Consider the following 16,700-nt stretch of genomic DNA (forward strand, 5'->3'; position numbering starts at 1 on the left):
GTGTCTGTGTGTGTGTGTGTATAGATAACTGAATCACTGTGCTATACTCCTGAAACTAATACAACATTGTACATCAATTATACCTCAATTTCAAAAAAAGGCAGCTTAGGCTAGGGTGGTACAGTGCTGCTTTGAAAGAGGATGTCAGAATTTCTGTAGTGCTGTACAACGTACAGATGACCATTCAAATCTGGAAGTTAGCTATCTGTCAACAATTTACAAGACAAAATCACATAAAGTGCAACAACAAAAAATCATATTCACATGAAATCACCACAAATCCAAAATAAGGAATATTCTGAAATAATCATTTGCTTATTTGTTACTTGGCACTCCTCAGGATTTAATGAGTAAAGTTGCTAATCTCCCCCATAGTATATATAAAAAAGAAAAAACATCTAAACTTTATAGAGTGCTTCTTCTGTTAGACATGATAGCGCTAGAGGCTTTAGCAGTTGTATGTCATTAAATCTTTACTACAATTTCACGAAGTAGATATACTATGATCCTCATTTTAAACTGATGCTACTAATAGAAAGTCTAAGGTTCAGAGATACTACGATTCTCTCTGGAGAAGCAAGTCCTTAAGTCCTAACCATCCAATCATCTAGATTCCTTGTTCTTACCCAGTCTGTCTAGTGCCTGTAACTAACCAAGTGAATGCAAGAAACACAGAAAGTACTAAGCTTTCTTTAAATTACTGAAATTGGGCATAGTTTGAATTTTGGAGAATAGGAGCTCTATTTTAAATTTTAAAGAAACAAGTGAAATGAGTTCATCATAACACCGTGTAAATATTAAGAACGAGTTCTTGAAAATGTTTATTAGTGTTCACCATTGGCAACAGCACCATGGTATGTGCAGTCTCATGACTAATCAAACCAGCCACGAGGAACTGAAAGGAATGACTCTAGATTACGTGTAGCAAAGGTCCAACATGCCGAATGTGAATATGCAGACTTCTGCATTACAAGTTACCCAGGATTTGCCCAGCTGGCTTAGCTGTCAATTGTTAAAATTACAGGGAACGTACCACAAATTTAATGAAATTATCTTAGGCCATGAACTTTCAATAAAAGCATTTTGTTTCAAGAGATGGATAAACAACGGGCTGTCATGAATTACCAAGCTAAATGTGCAAGCTTCACATCAAGATCACAGAGGAAGACAGGAGATGCGAAAAGGAGGCACAAGGGTCACAGTGACGTGTTCTGCAGTCCTTATTCCAGAAAAGCTTTGTCATTAGTTACCTGCAGTGGTTTCTCCATTTACTCGATTTGTATTCACATATTCCTTTCCCTTCTAAGTTACTAGTAGAGCCTAAACTTCAGAGAAGGAAATGGCACCCCACTTCAGTACTCTTGCTTGGAAAATCCCATGGATGGAGGAGCTTGGTGGGCTGCAGTCCATGAGGTCGGGAAGAGTCGGACACGACTGAGCAACTTCCCTTTCACTTTTCACTTTCATGCATTGGAGAAGGAAATGGCAACCCACTCCAGTGTTCTTGCCTGGAGAATCCCAGGGACGGGGGAGCATGGGCTGCCGTCTATGAGGTCGCACAGCGTCGGACACGACTGAAGCAACTTAGCAGCAGCAGCAGCAGCAGAGCCTAAACTCAAAGCCCTATTTACTTATTTATTTTCATAATGAAAATCACTACATCATCTTTGCAGATATATACTTGGGCTGAAGTCATAGAACTTGAAACAGTGTTTATGTTCTAGATCTTTGGTAAAATAATTTCAATAGAAATAGCTCTTTACCCTTAACAAAACTGAAACAAAACAAAAATAGGAAAAAAGTATTGTTTCATTCCTAACATAAGCAGGTATTAGGATAAGTGATCTACTGGAACAAATCCAGTTCTTCAAGTCCAACAAGGATGGAAAAGCACAAAACTATATACTTAGTAAGTACTTCACAAGTACTTACTATCTGACAACCGTCTAACCATTACTGAGTTAGTGAAAGGATTCCGTTTTCTGATCACGTATCAGCAAGTCTTATAGTGAAAAACAGTTCTAGATGAGAAGCTCGAGAAACTGGATCCCTGATCTAGTACAACTAGTAACTAACTGTCAAGACATTTGACAACTCCATGAGAATCCTCAGCTGTGACATGACTGGTAAATCTGAAATAACACACAGCCCAGGGTGCTATTAGGAAGATTAACCCAATATCTGTAAGTGAAAAGAAAAAGCTCTAAATAAATAAATATAATAATTAGCATAAAGTAGCACATGGTATTACTACTAACACTAATAATGCATGTCATTATTCAAAGCTCAGTGCAATACCTTAACTGGTATAAAAATTCTGAAACAGTCGTTTTTGTATCTTCACTTATCTTGTCACACACCAGTAACAGTTTATGACTGACAATCTCAGAAGTACTGAATACAATGGCAAAATCCTTATATTCCCAAATACCCATAAACATCCATAGAGTACCCTTTAGGAAACACCACAAAGTCATAAAGTAACATGCTCAAAGCCTAGTCCAAACAAATATTGATTCAATCCACCAATGCATTATGAAAAAAATCTAACTGGAGCCAAAATAAATTAAACTGTAATATCAACACCTTGTTTCCTTCAGGGAATACAGAGAGGAAAATGAGAAATTTAAGAAACTCACTTCAGGGTCTCGAGTGACATCTGTAAATTGTAATTGCGTTCCTGTTCAGGCAGCTTGGAGAACTCCACCAGACACGGGTGCTGTCTCTTATTGTCATCTCTAACCTGAAACAGAACAGGAAATCAGCATATAACAGTTTCTAAGATCATATACTAGGGATGGTTATCCAACTGCATGGAGGGAAGCAAGAAGGGAAACTGAGACCTTCATCCCAGCAAGGCTGCCTCTGTCATCCCTCAGGCAGGGGCTAATGCTCAGGGTCAGTGGTAAGCCTGGCATTGTCTGGGCTACCTTACATCTTCTCCTTGCCACCATTCCCAGTCAGTCCCAGCTTTCACATCTGCTCTGCCCTGAAACCTCCATGCCCACTCTTACAGCAACTTACACCCTTTGCTTCAACCTTACTTTCTCAATGTGGCTTGTCCTGCCCACCTTCCTAATCTGCCCATCTGCTACTCACCTATTTTTTTTTTTCCATAACAGTTACCACTGGCTAACAGACTAGGGTCTTATTTATGGGGTTGTCTGTCTGCCTGCAACTGCAAGAATGTAAGACCAAAGGAATAGGGACTGGCCTCTTTTGTTCTTTGATAACGTATTCTCAGCACCAAGAATATGCCAGGCACACGGCAGGCATGCAACAAATGCTTTGTAAAGCAAAGAGATGAACTCTGAGATGAACTCTAGGTAAGAAGGTGTAGTAATAACTCAGTTGTTATTGTTACATGTTTAGACACAGATTAGAGACATCAATTAACGTCATGACTGATTGATACAAACTCTTGGTGGTGGTTCCTTCCAGCTGTTCATTTCATCCCATGTAAGTTACTTCTGCTCTCACAAGCCACTCCAGTGCCTTACCAAAGCCAGGTAATATCCCACAGATACTTTTCATATTAATCCTTGAAAGAGCTAGCAATCAGAATAAACTAAATTCAAGATTTTAGGACTGAATTAATGAGAAAGATGTTCTATATCCTTGCATTAGTAATTAGATTTTTGTCTTCTTAGAGGCCTAAATTACACAAGCATTACTGCCACAGTGACACCTCAATCACAGCCATATGCTCTCAGGGAACAAATTACTCCCTTGGAATAATTACCAGGTTTTATAAATGTCACATAAAAAAGTAGGAAAACACGAGCAAGAATGTTTTTTAAGTACTCAGGAGCTGACAAGTTAAAAACAAGATAGTTATTCTTTTCTTTTTTGATCATTGCAAATGAACAGGACTTACAGAAGAGCACATAGCTTATTTACTTAAGGGTGTAAGTGAGGAAATGAAGCCGTGAGTTGCAAAACCAAACAATAAATGCTAAATATAAAGGTAAAAATGAATGTGCCCAAGTTCAAAGACAATTTACTCTCTATCTATATAATTTCCACTTACTCTCTACACCACAGAGTAACTGTCCCCATCATCCTCTTGAGTGTCAAAGAAATCTATCCAGATTTCCTTCCTTCTCTTAAGCACTTCCCATACTTGAACTTCTTCAAAGCATCTGCAGTCATTATCTCTCCATCCCTCCTGCCAGTACACAATTGGGAACCTCACCACCTCTCACCCGAGTCCTCTCCCTGATCTTCTTCCTGCCTCCAGGTTCACTGCTCTTCCACAGGAATAGCAGAGCTCAGATCAAGTATTTACTACCCTCTGGAAGCCTGTCCTGATTTCACCAGGAGAGCTGGAAATATTCCTCGCTTACAGTTAGCATATCCATCATAGTTCTTAGTTTGTAATTGTTTGTGTGTCTATTACTCAGCTAAACCAGGAGCTCTTTAAAAAGGCAAACTCACTAAAACAAGTTCTGTTCAATTTGAGGACCATAGTACCAAATATAAGGTTAGGCAAATAGTATGCAAAGGGGACAGATGAAGGCTTGAATGGATCTGCCTGATGTTTTTCCACAAAATAGAGCGCCCAATCAAAAAGCGGGAAAAAGACCTAAAGAGACACTTCTCCAAGAAAGATATAGAGACGGCTAACAAACACAAGAAAAGCTCAACATCGCTCATTATTAGAGGAAATACAAATCAAAACTACAATGAGATATTACCTCATACCGGTCAGAATGGCCATCATCAAAAAGTCTACAAACAATAAGTGCTGGAGAGGGTGTAAACAAAGGGAACGCTCTTGCACTGTTGGTGGGAATGTAAATTGATACAGCCACTATGGAAGACAGTATGGAGATTCCTTTTAAAAACTAGGAATAAAAGACCATATGACCCAGCAATTCCACTCCTAGGCATATACCCTGAGGAAACCAAAATTGAAAAAGAAACATTCATCCCAGTGTTCACTGCAGCACTATTTACAATAGCTAGAACATGGAAGCAACCTAGATGTCCACTGACAGATGAATGGATAAAGAAGTTGTAGTACATATACACAATGGAATATTATGCAGCCATAAGAAGGAACATATTTGAGTCAGTTCTGATGAGGTGGATGAACCTAGAACCTATTATACAGAGTGAGGTAAGTGAGAAAGAGAATGATAAATATTGTATTCTAACGCACATATATGGAATCTAGAAAAATGGTTCTGAAGAATTTATTTACAGGGAAGCAATGGAGAAACAGACATAGAGAACAGAATTATGTACAGGGGGAGGGGAGGAGAGGGTGAGATGTATGGAAAGAGTAACATGGAAACTTACATTACCATATGTAAAATAGATAGCCAACAGGAATTTGCTGTATGGCTCAGGAAACTCAAACAGGGGCCCAATATCAACCTAGAGGTGTGGGATGGGGAGGGAGGTTCAAAAGGGAGGGGATATACGTATCTCTATGGCTGATTCATTTTGAGGTTTTACAGAAAACAACAAAATTCTGTAAAGCAATTATCCGTCAATAAAAAAATAAATTAATTTAAAAAAAATAGAGCTCTCACATGATGCTCCAGTGAAATACACCCTAAAGACATTTAAAGAAACTAATTTCTTTGCAAAAAATAAAAACAAAAATCCACAATTTATTCAAGAGTTCAAACTACTCCAAAGAAAAACACAGTTGCTATGCAATGGAATATTACTTAGCCATAAAAAGGAACCCGTTTGAGTCAGTTATAATGAGGTGGATGAATCTATAGCCTATTATACAGAGTGAAGTCAGAAAGACAAATATTGTATATTAATGCATATATATGGCATCTAGAAAGACGGTACTGATAAACCGATTTGCAGGGCAGCAATGGAGACGCAGACATAGAGAACAGACTTGTGGACACGGGGCAGGGGGGTATGAGAGCATGGGACGAATGGAGAGGGCAGCAGGGAAACATCCACACTCTCACATGCAAAACAGCAATGGGAGCCCACTGATGATTCAGGGAGCTCAAAGCAGTGCTTTGTGACAACCTAGAGGGGTGGGATGGGGTAGGAAGGAGAGTCAAGGGGGAGGGGACACATGTATACCTATGGCTGATTCATGCTGCTGTACGGCAGAAAGCAATATAATATTGTAAATCAATTATCCTTCAATTTAAAATTAATAAATTAGAAAATAAAAGGTAACTGGCAGGGAGAAACAATAACAACAGACATGGGCCTGCACTCCTTAAACGGATGAATTGTGTAGCATGTGAACTGCATCTCAATAAAGCTTCTAAAACATTAACTCAGAGAAAAACTGGAACACACCATTTAGAATGTTAAAGAATTTATGGAATTGCTCTCAGTAGGAGGTGTACCTAAGTCTAGAATAACAGAGATGATAAAGTCAGGGATCAAAGACACTGATCGGAAAAGAGTTTCAGGAGAGCCCGAATCAAAGAAGACACAAGGTCAGCTATGAGATGGAAGGACAACGTGAAACCTCTTCACGTGTCAGTCTGAGACTCTCCCAAATTACTGATCTGATAGGATACTTGTGGTTGTGCTTGCCCAGAGTAAGACCTAAGAAAAAAACCATTTCGTTCTTTCAACAAGTATTTGGTCTATTCCCTGTCCCAGGAAAGGCACCAGGTGCCAGCACCACAGCAACAGACCAAGTGCTTAATCTCCCCGCTGGAGGCACGTAAAACCCGATGTTGCTGTCATCAGTCTCAGACCAGGTAAAGCGTAACTGGCCACAGTTTGGCTCAGAAGCGCTGTGCTCCCTTTCAGCATCTGCAAACTAGTAGCAATAAAGCTACAGTGTGGAAATGAACTGAATTTAACTGCAAGAATAGGTAATAATGAGACCTATATTTCCTCTTTTTTTAGAAGAAGAAACATAACGAAGTTCATTGTAGAATGCAATCATTTAGGCAACCTATAGAAGCTTGCAATAGAAATCATCTTTTTTGAGTGTAAAACTATTAAACAATTCCTGTTACTATGCTTTTTTTTGGTGTGGGGGGGGAGTTATTTGTTTGTATGAGATCTTTTTAAATCCTAGCCTGTAATTATCTTTCTCTGAATTTTGTCTCTAATTCAAGTCTTTCCCTATCTCAAATCTTATGGTAAATTTTGTCTGTAATTCCTCTGTCAATTGACTAGGAATACTTTTACAATATCTCACTTCTTACTGACTTTAATTAATGATAAATATCTTATTTAACACTCATTCACTTCCTCAATTTTTAAAAGTCAAAGAATATTGCATAAAACCACATACTTAATAAGGTACTTAAAGTGCTTGCTGATTTGACAACTATCACTGAATTAATGAAAGGATCCCATTTCTGATCATGCATCAGCAAGTCTTATAGTGAAAAACAGTTCTAGACTAGAAGCTAGAGAATTTGGATCCTAGTTCCAGCACAGTAACTAGCTGTCAAGGCATTTGAATCATTGGCAGTGGCATCACTGGTAAATTTGAAATAATAACTCACAGCCCGGGGTGCTATTAGGAAGATTACCCCAATACCTGTAAGTGAAAAGACAAAGCTCAAAATAAATAAACATACGAATCAGTATAAAGTAGCATGGTATTCCCTGGTGGCTCAGTGGTAAAAAATTTGCCTTCAATGCAGGAAACACGAGTTCGATCCCTGGGTCAGGAAGATCCCCTGGAGAAGGAAATGGCATCCCACTCCAGTATTCTTGCCTGGGAAATCCTATGGACAAAGGAGCCTGGCTGGCAAGAAATTCATGGGGTCATAAACAGTCAGACGTGACTTAGCAACTAATCAACAACAAGCATGCTATTACTACTAACACTAATACTAGATGTCAGTATTCAAAGCTTAATGCAATAAATTATGACTGGGCTGAATACATTCATTTCTATATTCAATCAAATATAAGTGTTATAAACTTTGGGATAGTTGGACTATTAATATCATAAAAGTGAAAGCGCTGCCACAGTCCTGCTAAAAAAGGTGTATAATATTCTGGTATTACATGAGAAGTCGTTTTGGTTTTACCTAAATTTTATTGATAAACTATAAACTAAGTTCTCTAAACAATAATCATTTGGAAACATATGCAATGATTCTTTCTCAGCCTGTCTTCCACTTATGAAACCAACTATGAACCTCTGCCCTGAGGACTTATACTACTAAATACAACTGGGACTAAAAGCAACATCAAGAAGGAGAGTAAATTACCTTCTTTCTTTCCAGTTTCAGTTTTCACTTTCAGTTTCAATGAAATTTCTTCCTAAGGTCCCTAGAAATCAATGCCTTAGTGTCTGTATATGTTAACTTTGATTTTAAAAAATGTAACTTTCAACCTGAATATTAATAACTTTTCAATTGTCTAGGCAACTAAGCCATCCTTCAATGACCCCACCACTAACATCATTCCCTCTCATAAAGAACAACTGCACACAAAGTAAAGCTTAGGGTGAAAAAACTCAATCAGAACAATTCATGTCACCGTACAGCAGGATGAGTGAGAAGAAGTAATATTTTCAGAAAGATATATTAACAGAATCTGAGAATAAATTTCAAAATTATGTACCGGACCATACTGCCAGCCAAGTTCAATTTTATTCATCACCCAGAGCTCATGGATATTCTCTGCCAGTTTTTCTCGTATCCTCTCCAGGTGGGGAGGCAACACAATCTAAAATTTAAAAAAGAGAAAAAGAAAACATACATCAGAAACAAATGCAAGAAAATGCAATGTTAACTGTTCTGACTGTGAATGGAACTAAATAAAATTGTCTCCTCAACCATTAAAATGTAATCATACAACTAGGTTCCCGATAATCCATTCTAAATTTATAAAACTAGGTATCTAAATAATTATCAGGTAAATTTGGGGAATTTAGGAACAAAATTTAGAAAGAAAGCAAACAGAGGACTACTGAAGACAGCCATCATTAAAAAAAAAAAGTCTTAATGGATGTGGGATAATCACTGAAATACGCATTATTCAAAAAGAGAAATCACTCCAGAGTTCTTAAACCAACCTGGCCAGCATTCACAGGCCAGGAGGAAGGCAATTCAGTGTCCAAAACATAATCCGCTGAGTTTAGAAATATCTGATGGCAATGACTTATATCATCCCTTAACTCTGTTACTTTCAGTGGTTTCTAAATATAAGCCTCAGGGGGAAAAATCTGAACATGTTTCCATTAAAAGGGGAAGTTTAATGGCCTCTTTATAAAGAACAAAAATGACTTTCAAGGTGAGGGGTTGGCTGTACATGTCTGATGATGAATGGACATTGCCCCACAATCAGTCCCTCATCACAGATAGCAGGCAACTGCATACAATGTCCATGGATGGGGTGGAGTTTCCATGGGGAGCAGGCCAGCATTGCCTCCTTCCCTTCGAAACAAGAGATTATCCAGGTCTCAGGAAATCCTAAATGCTAGTGACACCATGGAATCCCACTGTCTGTACCAGTCCATTTCCATCCTCCAATCATGCTTATTGCTCAACTCTGAAAGCACCATATACACCCTGCCTTGTTCCAGCAATGGCAACACAAATTGAATGTGAGCCACGAACAAAGCATGCTTATGTTATGCAGCATATAAATAGCTTGCAGGGAGAGATAGGAAATACGTTTCAAGGCACTAAACCACAGAGGCGTCTAAGGCCTGCTCTTAATTCTGTATCAGGCTTCAGAAGCAATGCCTCTGATCTTTGAAAGCTAATTAACAAACAATGAATATCTAACCAACTGGACTGAAGTTACTTCACCATCAAAATAAAACAATATTTAACTCAGTTCAGTGTCAGGATAATTTCACATCTATGAAAGAGAAGAGCATGAATAATGGCTAACATTGATGGTGCCAATATGTTCTTTATTATACACTGAACATACTCTTAGCATTCCAATCAATGAGATGAGTAATTTTTTCAAGTCTCAGAGTATGCACTGGATCCAAGACATTTTGACTCTAGAGTTTATGATCTCAATCTCTACCTGAGATAAAAGTCATTTAAATCACTTTAAAGTGGCAACTGTATATAGGCAAGGAGAAGAAATTTAAAATTCCACTACTACCTTAGGTAAAAAACACTCTAAAATTAGTAAGCATTGACTTAGGTTGTGGTCCAATTGTACATTATCAAATCAATTTAGTGACTTAAAAACACTTTAAAAAAACAGAACAGACTCAAAGTGAGTAAGTGGAGACAGTAAAGGTAAGCATTATTTTATGAACTTGCTTCACTTATTCATATAAATTGTATTACTGTGAAATGCATTCCTACAGGTTGCAGTCCAAGGAGTCTGAAACCCACTGCACATAGGATTGGCTGCGATTCAAACGCTGCAATCACAGTTGATGAGCCGGTACCTGGCTGGTGTCCACTGGGATTGGTGTGAAGGCAGCTTGTGTCAGGGAAACCGTGGGGCCCAGGAGGTCCCGCGTGTAAGTCCTTTCTTGCTTGTACTCTCGGCTGTGCTCCACTTTCAACTTCTCTTTTGGCAGAACAGCTTCATAACAAGGAGCATACCCAGGCGGAGGAAGGAATTTAAATTCTCCATGTCTCCCCCCAAGCAGAAAGCGTACTCTAAAAAGGATGCATGTCAGGGTAAGTTATAGCTCTGGCATACAGAAAAATCTCATAATCAACAAAATTCAAGGAATAAATTCTTAGCATAAAATTAACTTTGTCAGAAGTCACATCTTTTCCCCTAAGAACCATCATAAAGTCAGTAACTGAGAGTTTAAGAGCCTCTAATCATAAAAGTAAAACCTGATTAAATTATGTTAATTGCTCAGCAAAAACTTATCACTCTCTAGAGAAATAATAAAAGCACATACACCATATTCCTATGTGAAATACCTGTCTGTAGGATTTGGTCATTTAATACCTCAAGGTGCCCAAATAACCAACAGAGAAAGACAGACTTGATCTAAATACCTATATATCAATACTTAAAATTACAGGGCTGGATGAGATCTGATAAAAAGAAAAAACAGTCACTTTGTAGCATTCAATTTCCCTGTGAAATTCCTTAGGGGAACTCAAATGACACTTCTTGATACTGCATTATCATTTCAATTACTCTTTCCTTCTGGTAGTAGCAAAAAAGCAAAGGGTTAGAGAAAACCACCTTGACCCAGCTAATCATAAGCAGATTATTTACAAGTATAACAAGTAGAGGGTGACAAGTAAAGGAGTCATCTTGACCTGATCACCCAAAAATGTGTCATTTCTCTAGAAATGAGGGGATTTGGAGTAGAGTCCAGAATATAATGAAAAGAAAAATGAATGAAAATAAATATGAAAAAATTAGTGACATTTTTAATCCAACATTGTGTATTTACCCTTAGTAAAGAAAAAAGTGAACTTAAGTGGACTGGAAATATTTCTAGATGCTGGATAGAGTAAGAGATATTAGACTGAGTTATTTAAATGGCTGGATATATGGACAAAGCACTCAGCCTCCTGAGATTCCCCTCTTGAATTAATCTTATCTCCAACCTTCAAGGAACAGGTTGCTTGTTGCTTCAAGGAACATTTTGATACAGGGCAAAAATGCCCTGTAGACGGATGCCCAGGAGAGCAGGTTAGTGAAGCAAGCGTGATGGCAGTGCAGTCTTCTGTTAAAGAATGGGAAATGAGAAAGCAAACAGACTAAAAAACAGTGATACTAACTTGATTCCTGCAGAGAAACTGACAACTGGAAAGAAGAGGCCATCAATGTTGAAATTCTCAAACATGCCTTGAACAGGTTGTCCATTAATTCGGAAGGAGATGCTTGGGGCACTTAGATCTAAACAGCAACTGATGACATCATCAGTTCTCAAGAGATGCTGGTTTGGTGAGCTGACAGTCCGGGCAATACAACCTGTGGGGAAACACATTTAAGGAGGACGATGTCTTTTTATCTCAGAGAAAATCATCGTCAGAGATCAAGTCAGAGATTTGAATAGGCAGTGACAATGAATAGTACTGGCCTAGAATAAATCTTGAATACATATTCACGTTATATGTCAGATCTTTAATTAAAAAAGAACTGTTGCTTTTTATTAGGAGCAATGCTACTTTTATTGTAAAATGGACCTTCTGATATGCAGAAAATTTTGCATGCAGATGGACGGTATTTGATACAGATATCATCTTAGAGTTGATAACATAATGATGTCAGGGGAAAACCTCTAGGGAAAGGCTTGAAGTCAAATATCTACTTTACCATCAGCAAATTACTTAACCTCTATAAGCCTTGATTTCTTGTAAACCAAATGCCATTGCCTTGCAGAGTTGTTATGATGATTAAATTAATGTTATACAAGAACAGAGTCTCAGACATGGAAGGTATTCACTTCAGCCCCCCATCTCAAAGATTAAATTCCCTTTATTTTCTAAAATAAAAACATAAAAGGATACTGAAGAAAACAGAAAATATGATCATGTGTGCATTGATGGTTGAGAGACAATACACATCAATTGGTTCGTTTCTGTTCTATAATTTATTTCCTACAAGACCTTGGTTGGCTTCTTAAGTAGGAAACAGCAGGATACAAGTTGAGCCATGAAAATGATACTGGGTAAATGTCATTTCTTGCCCTGGCCAACCTATGATCTACACTCATTCTTGACTATGTCAGAACTTCTTGGCCTATGAGTCCTATGAGAAAACTAGAAAACAAGAAGATAAGATTATCTCAAACACACATGCTCACAAATGTAAATATACAGTATTTTTCAATAATACCTATTTAAAATTTCTAGCATGTCCAGATTTTCACCAACAATATGTTGAAATGCCAACAGTAGGGCAGATCTACATTATAAAATATGTACATTTTTAATCTTACCAATATTCAAATTTGCAAGTAGTAAATTCATTATGAAGTGGCCCCTCTAGAATTTCCTAGATATAATAAAGGGAATTGTTTAAGAAAATCATGCAAAAAGCAACAGAACTCACAGACAAAGGTCTGTATTCCTGTCTGTATCAAAATCTGTAGCCGATAATGTGGTTATACAAGTATTTGTTGCTGTTTAGTCTTTAAGTCATGTCCGAATCATTTGCAAGCCCATGGACTATAGTCACCAAGCTCCTCTGCCCATGGGATTTCCCAGGCAAGAATATTAGAGTGGGTAGACATTTCCTCTCCAGGTAATCTTCCCAAGATTACCTGGTAGATTCTTTACCACTGAGCCACCTGGGAAGCAGTCAACAGATATTTACTATAATCCAAGTATATTGTTCAGTCTGAGCAATGAGTATGCTAAAACTAAGGACTATCTAAAAGCCCCCAAGGTAAACTGTTTTGTAACGCCTGAAACAATTAGGTTAGAGAGGAAAGATCACTAGCAACCAACCTAAGCCCATGGTTTCAGTGGTACTGACATTGCTGAATCTGCTAGGAAGCGTTCCCAGTTGCATTTATGACTTAACGGGTGTATCCAATCAAGATGAGAACTACATTCCTATTTGCTACATTAGCCAGAAAGGAAGATAGCAGTGGGCTTTTCACAGGTCCTATGAGAGAATCCTTACCTTTCCTTCCTATACTATTCTCTGACATTCCTTCATTCTGTTATACCTAAATTCTTCAAAAGCACCGAGATTTTTTTCACACTATTGACCCTAATATACAGAAGATGCGGATGCTAGAAACAGAATCATTATTCCTCGAAGAGGAACAGAGCAATGCCGTGCCAGGTTTAAGGTGGGAAGAAGAAACAAAAACAGAGACCAAAACTTTTGCTGATGAACCAAACTCTGGTACCAAGGAACAACTCTACTCTCCAATCACAAAAAGCTAAGTGTTTCCCACCCCCGGCCCCCTCCGCCTCCAGAAATCACAGATCCTTAACACTTTAAATTCTACCTCAACTGTTAGAAAGAAAAGGAATAGGAGAATGAACCTAAGACGATTATGCAACTTTAAATGAATTTAACCATGGTAACTCAGTCAGAAGCCAATTAATTTAGATCTGCCTTTATTGATCATGAATCTAAAATTAACAAGCAATCCCAGTGGCTTAAGAGAACACAGCTATCAACTACAGGCATGGTAGAGCACATATTCTCTTGCCATTTGGAAAAACGGTCAAGTATGTTCTCTTGATATAAATTAAATTTTCAAGATGACTTTCTCCTGAAATTCCACAACCTATCCTCCTTTCTGTGATAGATTCACAGAATATTTTTGTTGCTCTTACCATTCTGTTTAACAGGTTCTTAGTCATAAAAGGCATAATGGACACAGTCCAATGCCAGAAGCTCTGGGTTCTTCCCTGTATTGATAGAAAAAGCTTCAAACTAAATGCAAACTTCACCATTTAGTGAAGTGACGTTATGTGGCTGAAATTAGATGCAATGCAGCATTAAAAGAAAATAAAAACAGAGTCAGGTTTTGTTTTCCCCTAAATTCTATGTAATGAGAAAGCAAGTGAACCTGTTTCATTCATCCACCTGAAGACCCGTTCTGTGTGCAGTGATATGTGAAAGTACAGAGAGAGGATGACCTCTAAAGGATAATAGTGGGAATGTATTATAAAACAGACTTTAATTCTATTTTATGTGTCAGGCCTTCTGAAGTTAGGGCTCTTTGCCTTTTTGGTCAGTAGAAAAATTTTGGAATGAGCATTGTGTCTCTTTCTGACCAGCACAGTACACAGTGTTTAAGATGTAGCCTGGGCCGCAACCAGTGGCCCACAGGTTAGACAAAATATCCAAAATACAGCTCATCTCTTCCAGGCTGCTGAGCTGTTGGCACTGAATAAAGGGAAGATTTAGTAAACATTTCTGTTCAACACAAATATAGAGTGCTTTCATTTATAAACCCCCTTACCACAGACTCATAGGCTTTAATTCAATTTAAATTAAAATATCTTTTCATAATTTATGATTTATACATTACTAATAAATGAATATCATTTGATTTGCCCATAAGAGGTAAAGTTTAACTTTTTGTAATGTAAGAAACCTCTGCATATTTTCTGTAGGTTGTGTGTTCTCAGTCACGTCCAACTCTGTGATCCCATGGACTGTAGTCCACTAGCTCCTCTGTCCAGAGTTTTCCAGGCAAGAATACTAGAGCAGGTTGCCATTTACTACCCAGGTGACCTTCCCAACCAAGGGATCGAACGTGCATCTCTCGAGTCTCCTGTGTCGGCAACAGTCTTTACCACTAGCGCCACCCAGGAGCCCCCTTCTATAGGTTAAATGTGTTATAAAACCAGTTTGGATTCATTCTAAATGCAGCTTTATGAATATAAGCATAAGTCTGCAGAATCCAGATGAAATCTAGTATCTATATAATTAAAAGCTAAACTTTTAAACAGAGCCAATCAAATCATTTTAATAAATCAGAAAAGAATATATTTTTATATATTACTAATTTTTAATATATGTTCAATCACTAAAGCTTAGGGTTGTTAGCTAGTGAAATGAGCTACACATTTATTTTTTAACAACTCCACACTTCTGAAACAACACATCATTTGATTTTGGACTGTTTCCTCATAATACAGTTAATAAATTACCCATTCCTGACATTAAACTATCAACCAAGAGATGAAACTTAGTCTTTTTATTATGATTATTTTCCAGGATTTTTTTTTTGGTTCCTGTTTATACTGGAAGCTAAAGTGTGGCACATACCAACTAAAGCAAGTAGGAAACATTTAAGTTTTTGCATTCAATTCGTGAATCAGAACGCCACTTCTGATATATATCATTCATACACAATGAAGCCTTTTGGAGATGTATTGTAAGAGTTTTCTTTTTCCTCTAGTGAAATTTTGCTTTTGACTTACCTCTTTCATCACTTTAGTGTTGCATTTTTGAAATCAATGTATCTGACATGAGCAACACAAATAGGTTATGGAAATGTACAGGAAGGGCAAAAGATTTCCTTCAAGAATACTGTGAAGGAAAATGGACGGTACTTACCTGACCAGAGGTGAAGGCCATCAAACCCGTAGGAGAAGAGGTCATCTCCAACACCATTTCCACCCCACTCTTCACCCCCTCCAGGGTAGGGTGAGTACCCCTCTGTGGAAGCCCAGCCCACTCGCAGGTGAGTGGCTTCAGCAGTCACGAACGGCTCAGTGTGGTCCACCATCAACTCATAATACCACTTCTTATACTGTGCGGATCCTTCACTGACACCCAGAAAAATATTGGGTCTCATGCTTTGAAGAGATGGGAACAGCATGTGAGAAAATCCAAATAAACCTTTCATTGTCTCGATTTATTACATCATGCTATCCTGAATTAGTCCTGCTTCTCAAAGGTACATTCCACTGACCAAGAAGTTTGTTTGGGTTTCCAAAACATTGTACAGAAAAACCTTATTGACTTTTTTGGGCAACCCAATGTTTCCTTAAGTGCAACAAATTATTGAAACAATCATTGGAGTCTACTCTAACAACCCAATCTTACAGTTAATATTCAGTGACTTATGTTTGCTTTTGGGAAAATTTGGTTACATCACTCAACAGTCTACTACATTTTTTCTTAACTGTTCTTCAACCTATTTTTACATCATAAACCATATTTAAGGGGAGACGCTCAGGGTAGCATCAGGCCCCAAAATTAATGGAGTTATTATTAATCCAGGACATATAGACATTTTCCTAAGGTAAGCTTTTCTGTCATACAGGGTTTGAGGCTGATGCAAGTCATAGCCTTAAGTGAAGGAACCAAAGTGACAAATCATCTTTGTTATTCTTTATGTCTCGCTGTGAAGAGTC

The 16,700-nt window shown here is 37.9% G+C and overlaps 1 protein-coding gene across 1 annotated transcript in view; it reads right to left on the reverse strand.

Moving 5' to 3' along the window:
- The window catches only part of LOC120860476 (ryanodine receptor 2-like), an 804,098-nt gene that overhangs the window by 336,997 nt on the left and 450,401 nt on the right, over positions 1 to 16,700 (reverse strand). Inside the window, exons 20-24 of the mRNA XM_040236295.1 lie at positions 15,898 to 16,139; positions 11,643 to 11,835; positions 10,334 to 10,550; positions 8,536 to 8,640; positions 2,640 to 2,743 (exon numbers count right to left, since the gene is read on the reverse strand). Of these exons, the coding sequence (XP_040092229.1) occupies positions 2,640 to 2,743; positions 8,536 to 8,640; positions 10,334 to 10,550; positions 11,643 to 11,835; positions 15,898 to 16,139 (861 nt within the window). The remainder of the gene's footprint in view (positions 1 to 2,639; positions 2,744 to 8,535; positions 8,641 to 10,333; positions 10,551 to 11,642; positions 11,836 to 15,897; positions 16,140 to 16,700) is intronic.

Source organism: Oryx dammah, unplaced genomic scaffold (assembly GCF_014754425.2).
Source record: "Oryx dammah isolate SB20612 unplaced genomic scaffold, SCBI_Odam_1.1 HiC_scaffold_11077, whole genome shotgun sequence".
Lineage (NCBI taxonomy): Eukaryota > Metazoa > Chordata > Mammalia > Artiodactyla > Bovidae > Oryx > Oryx dammah.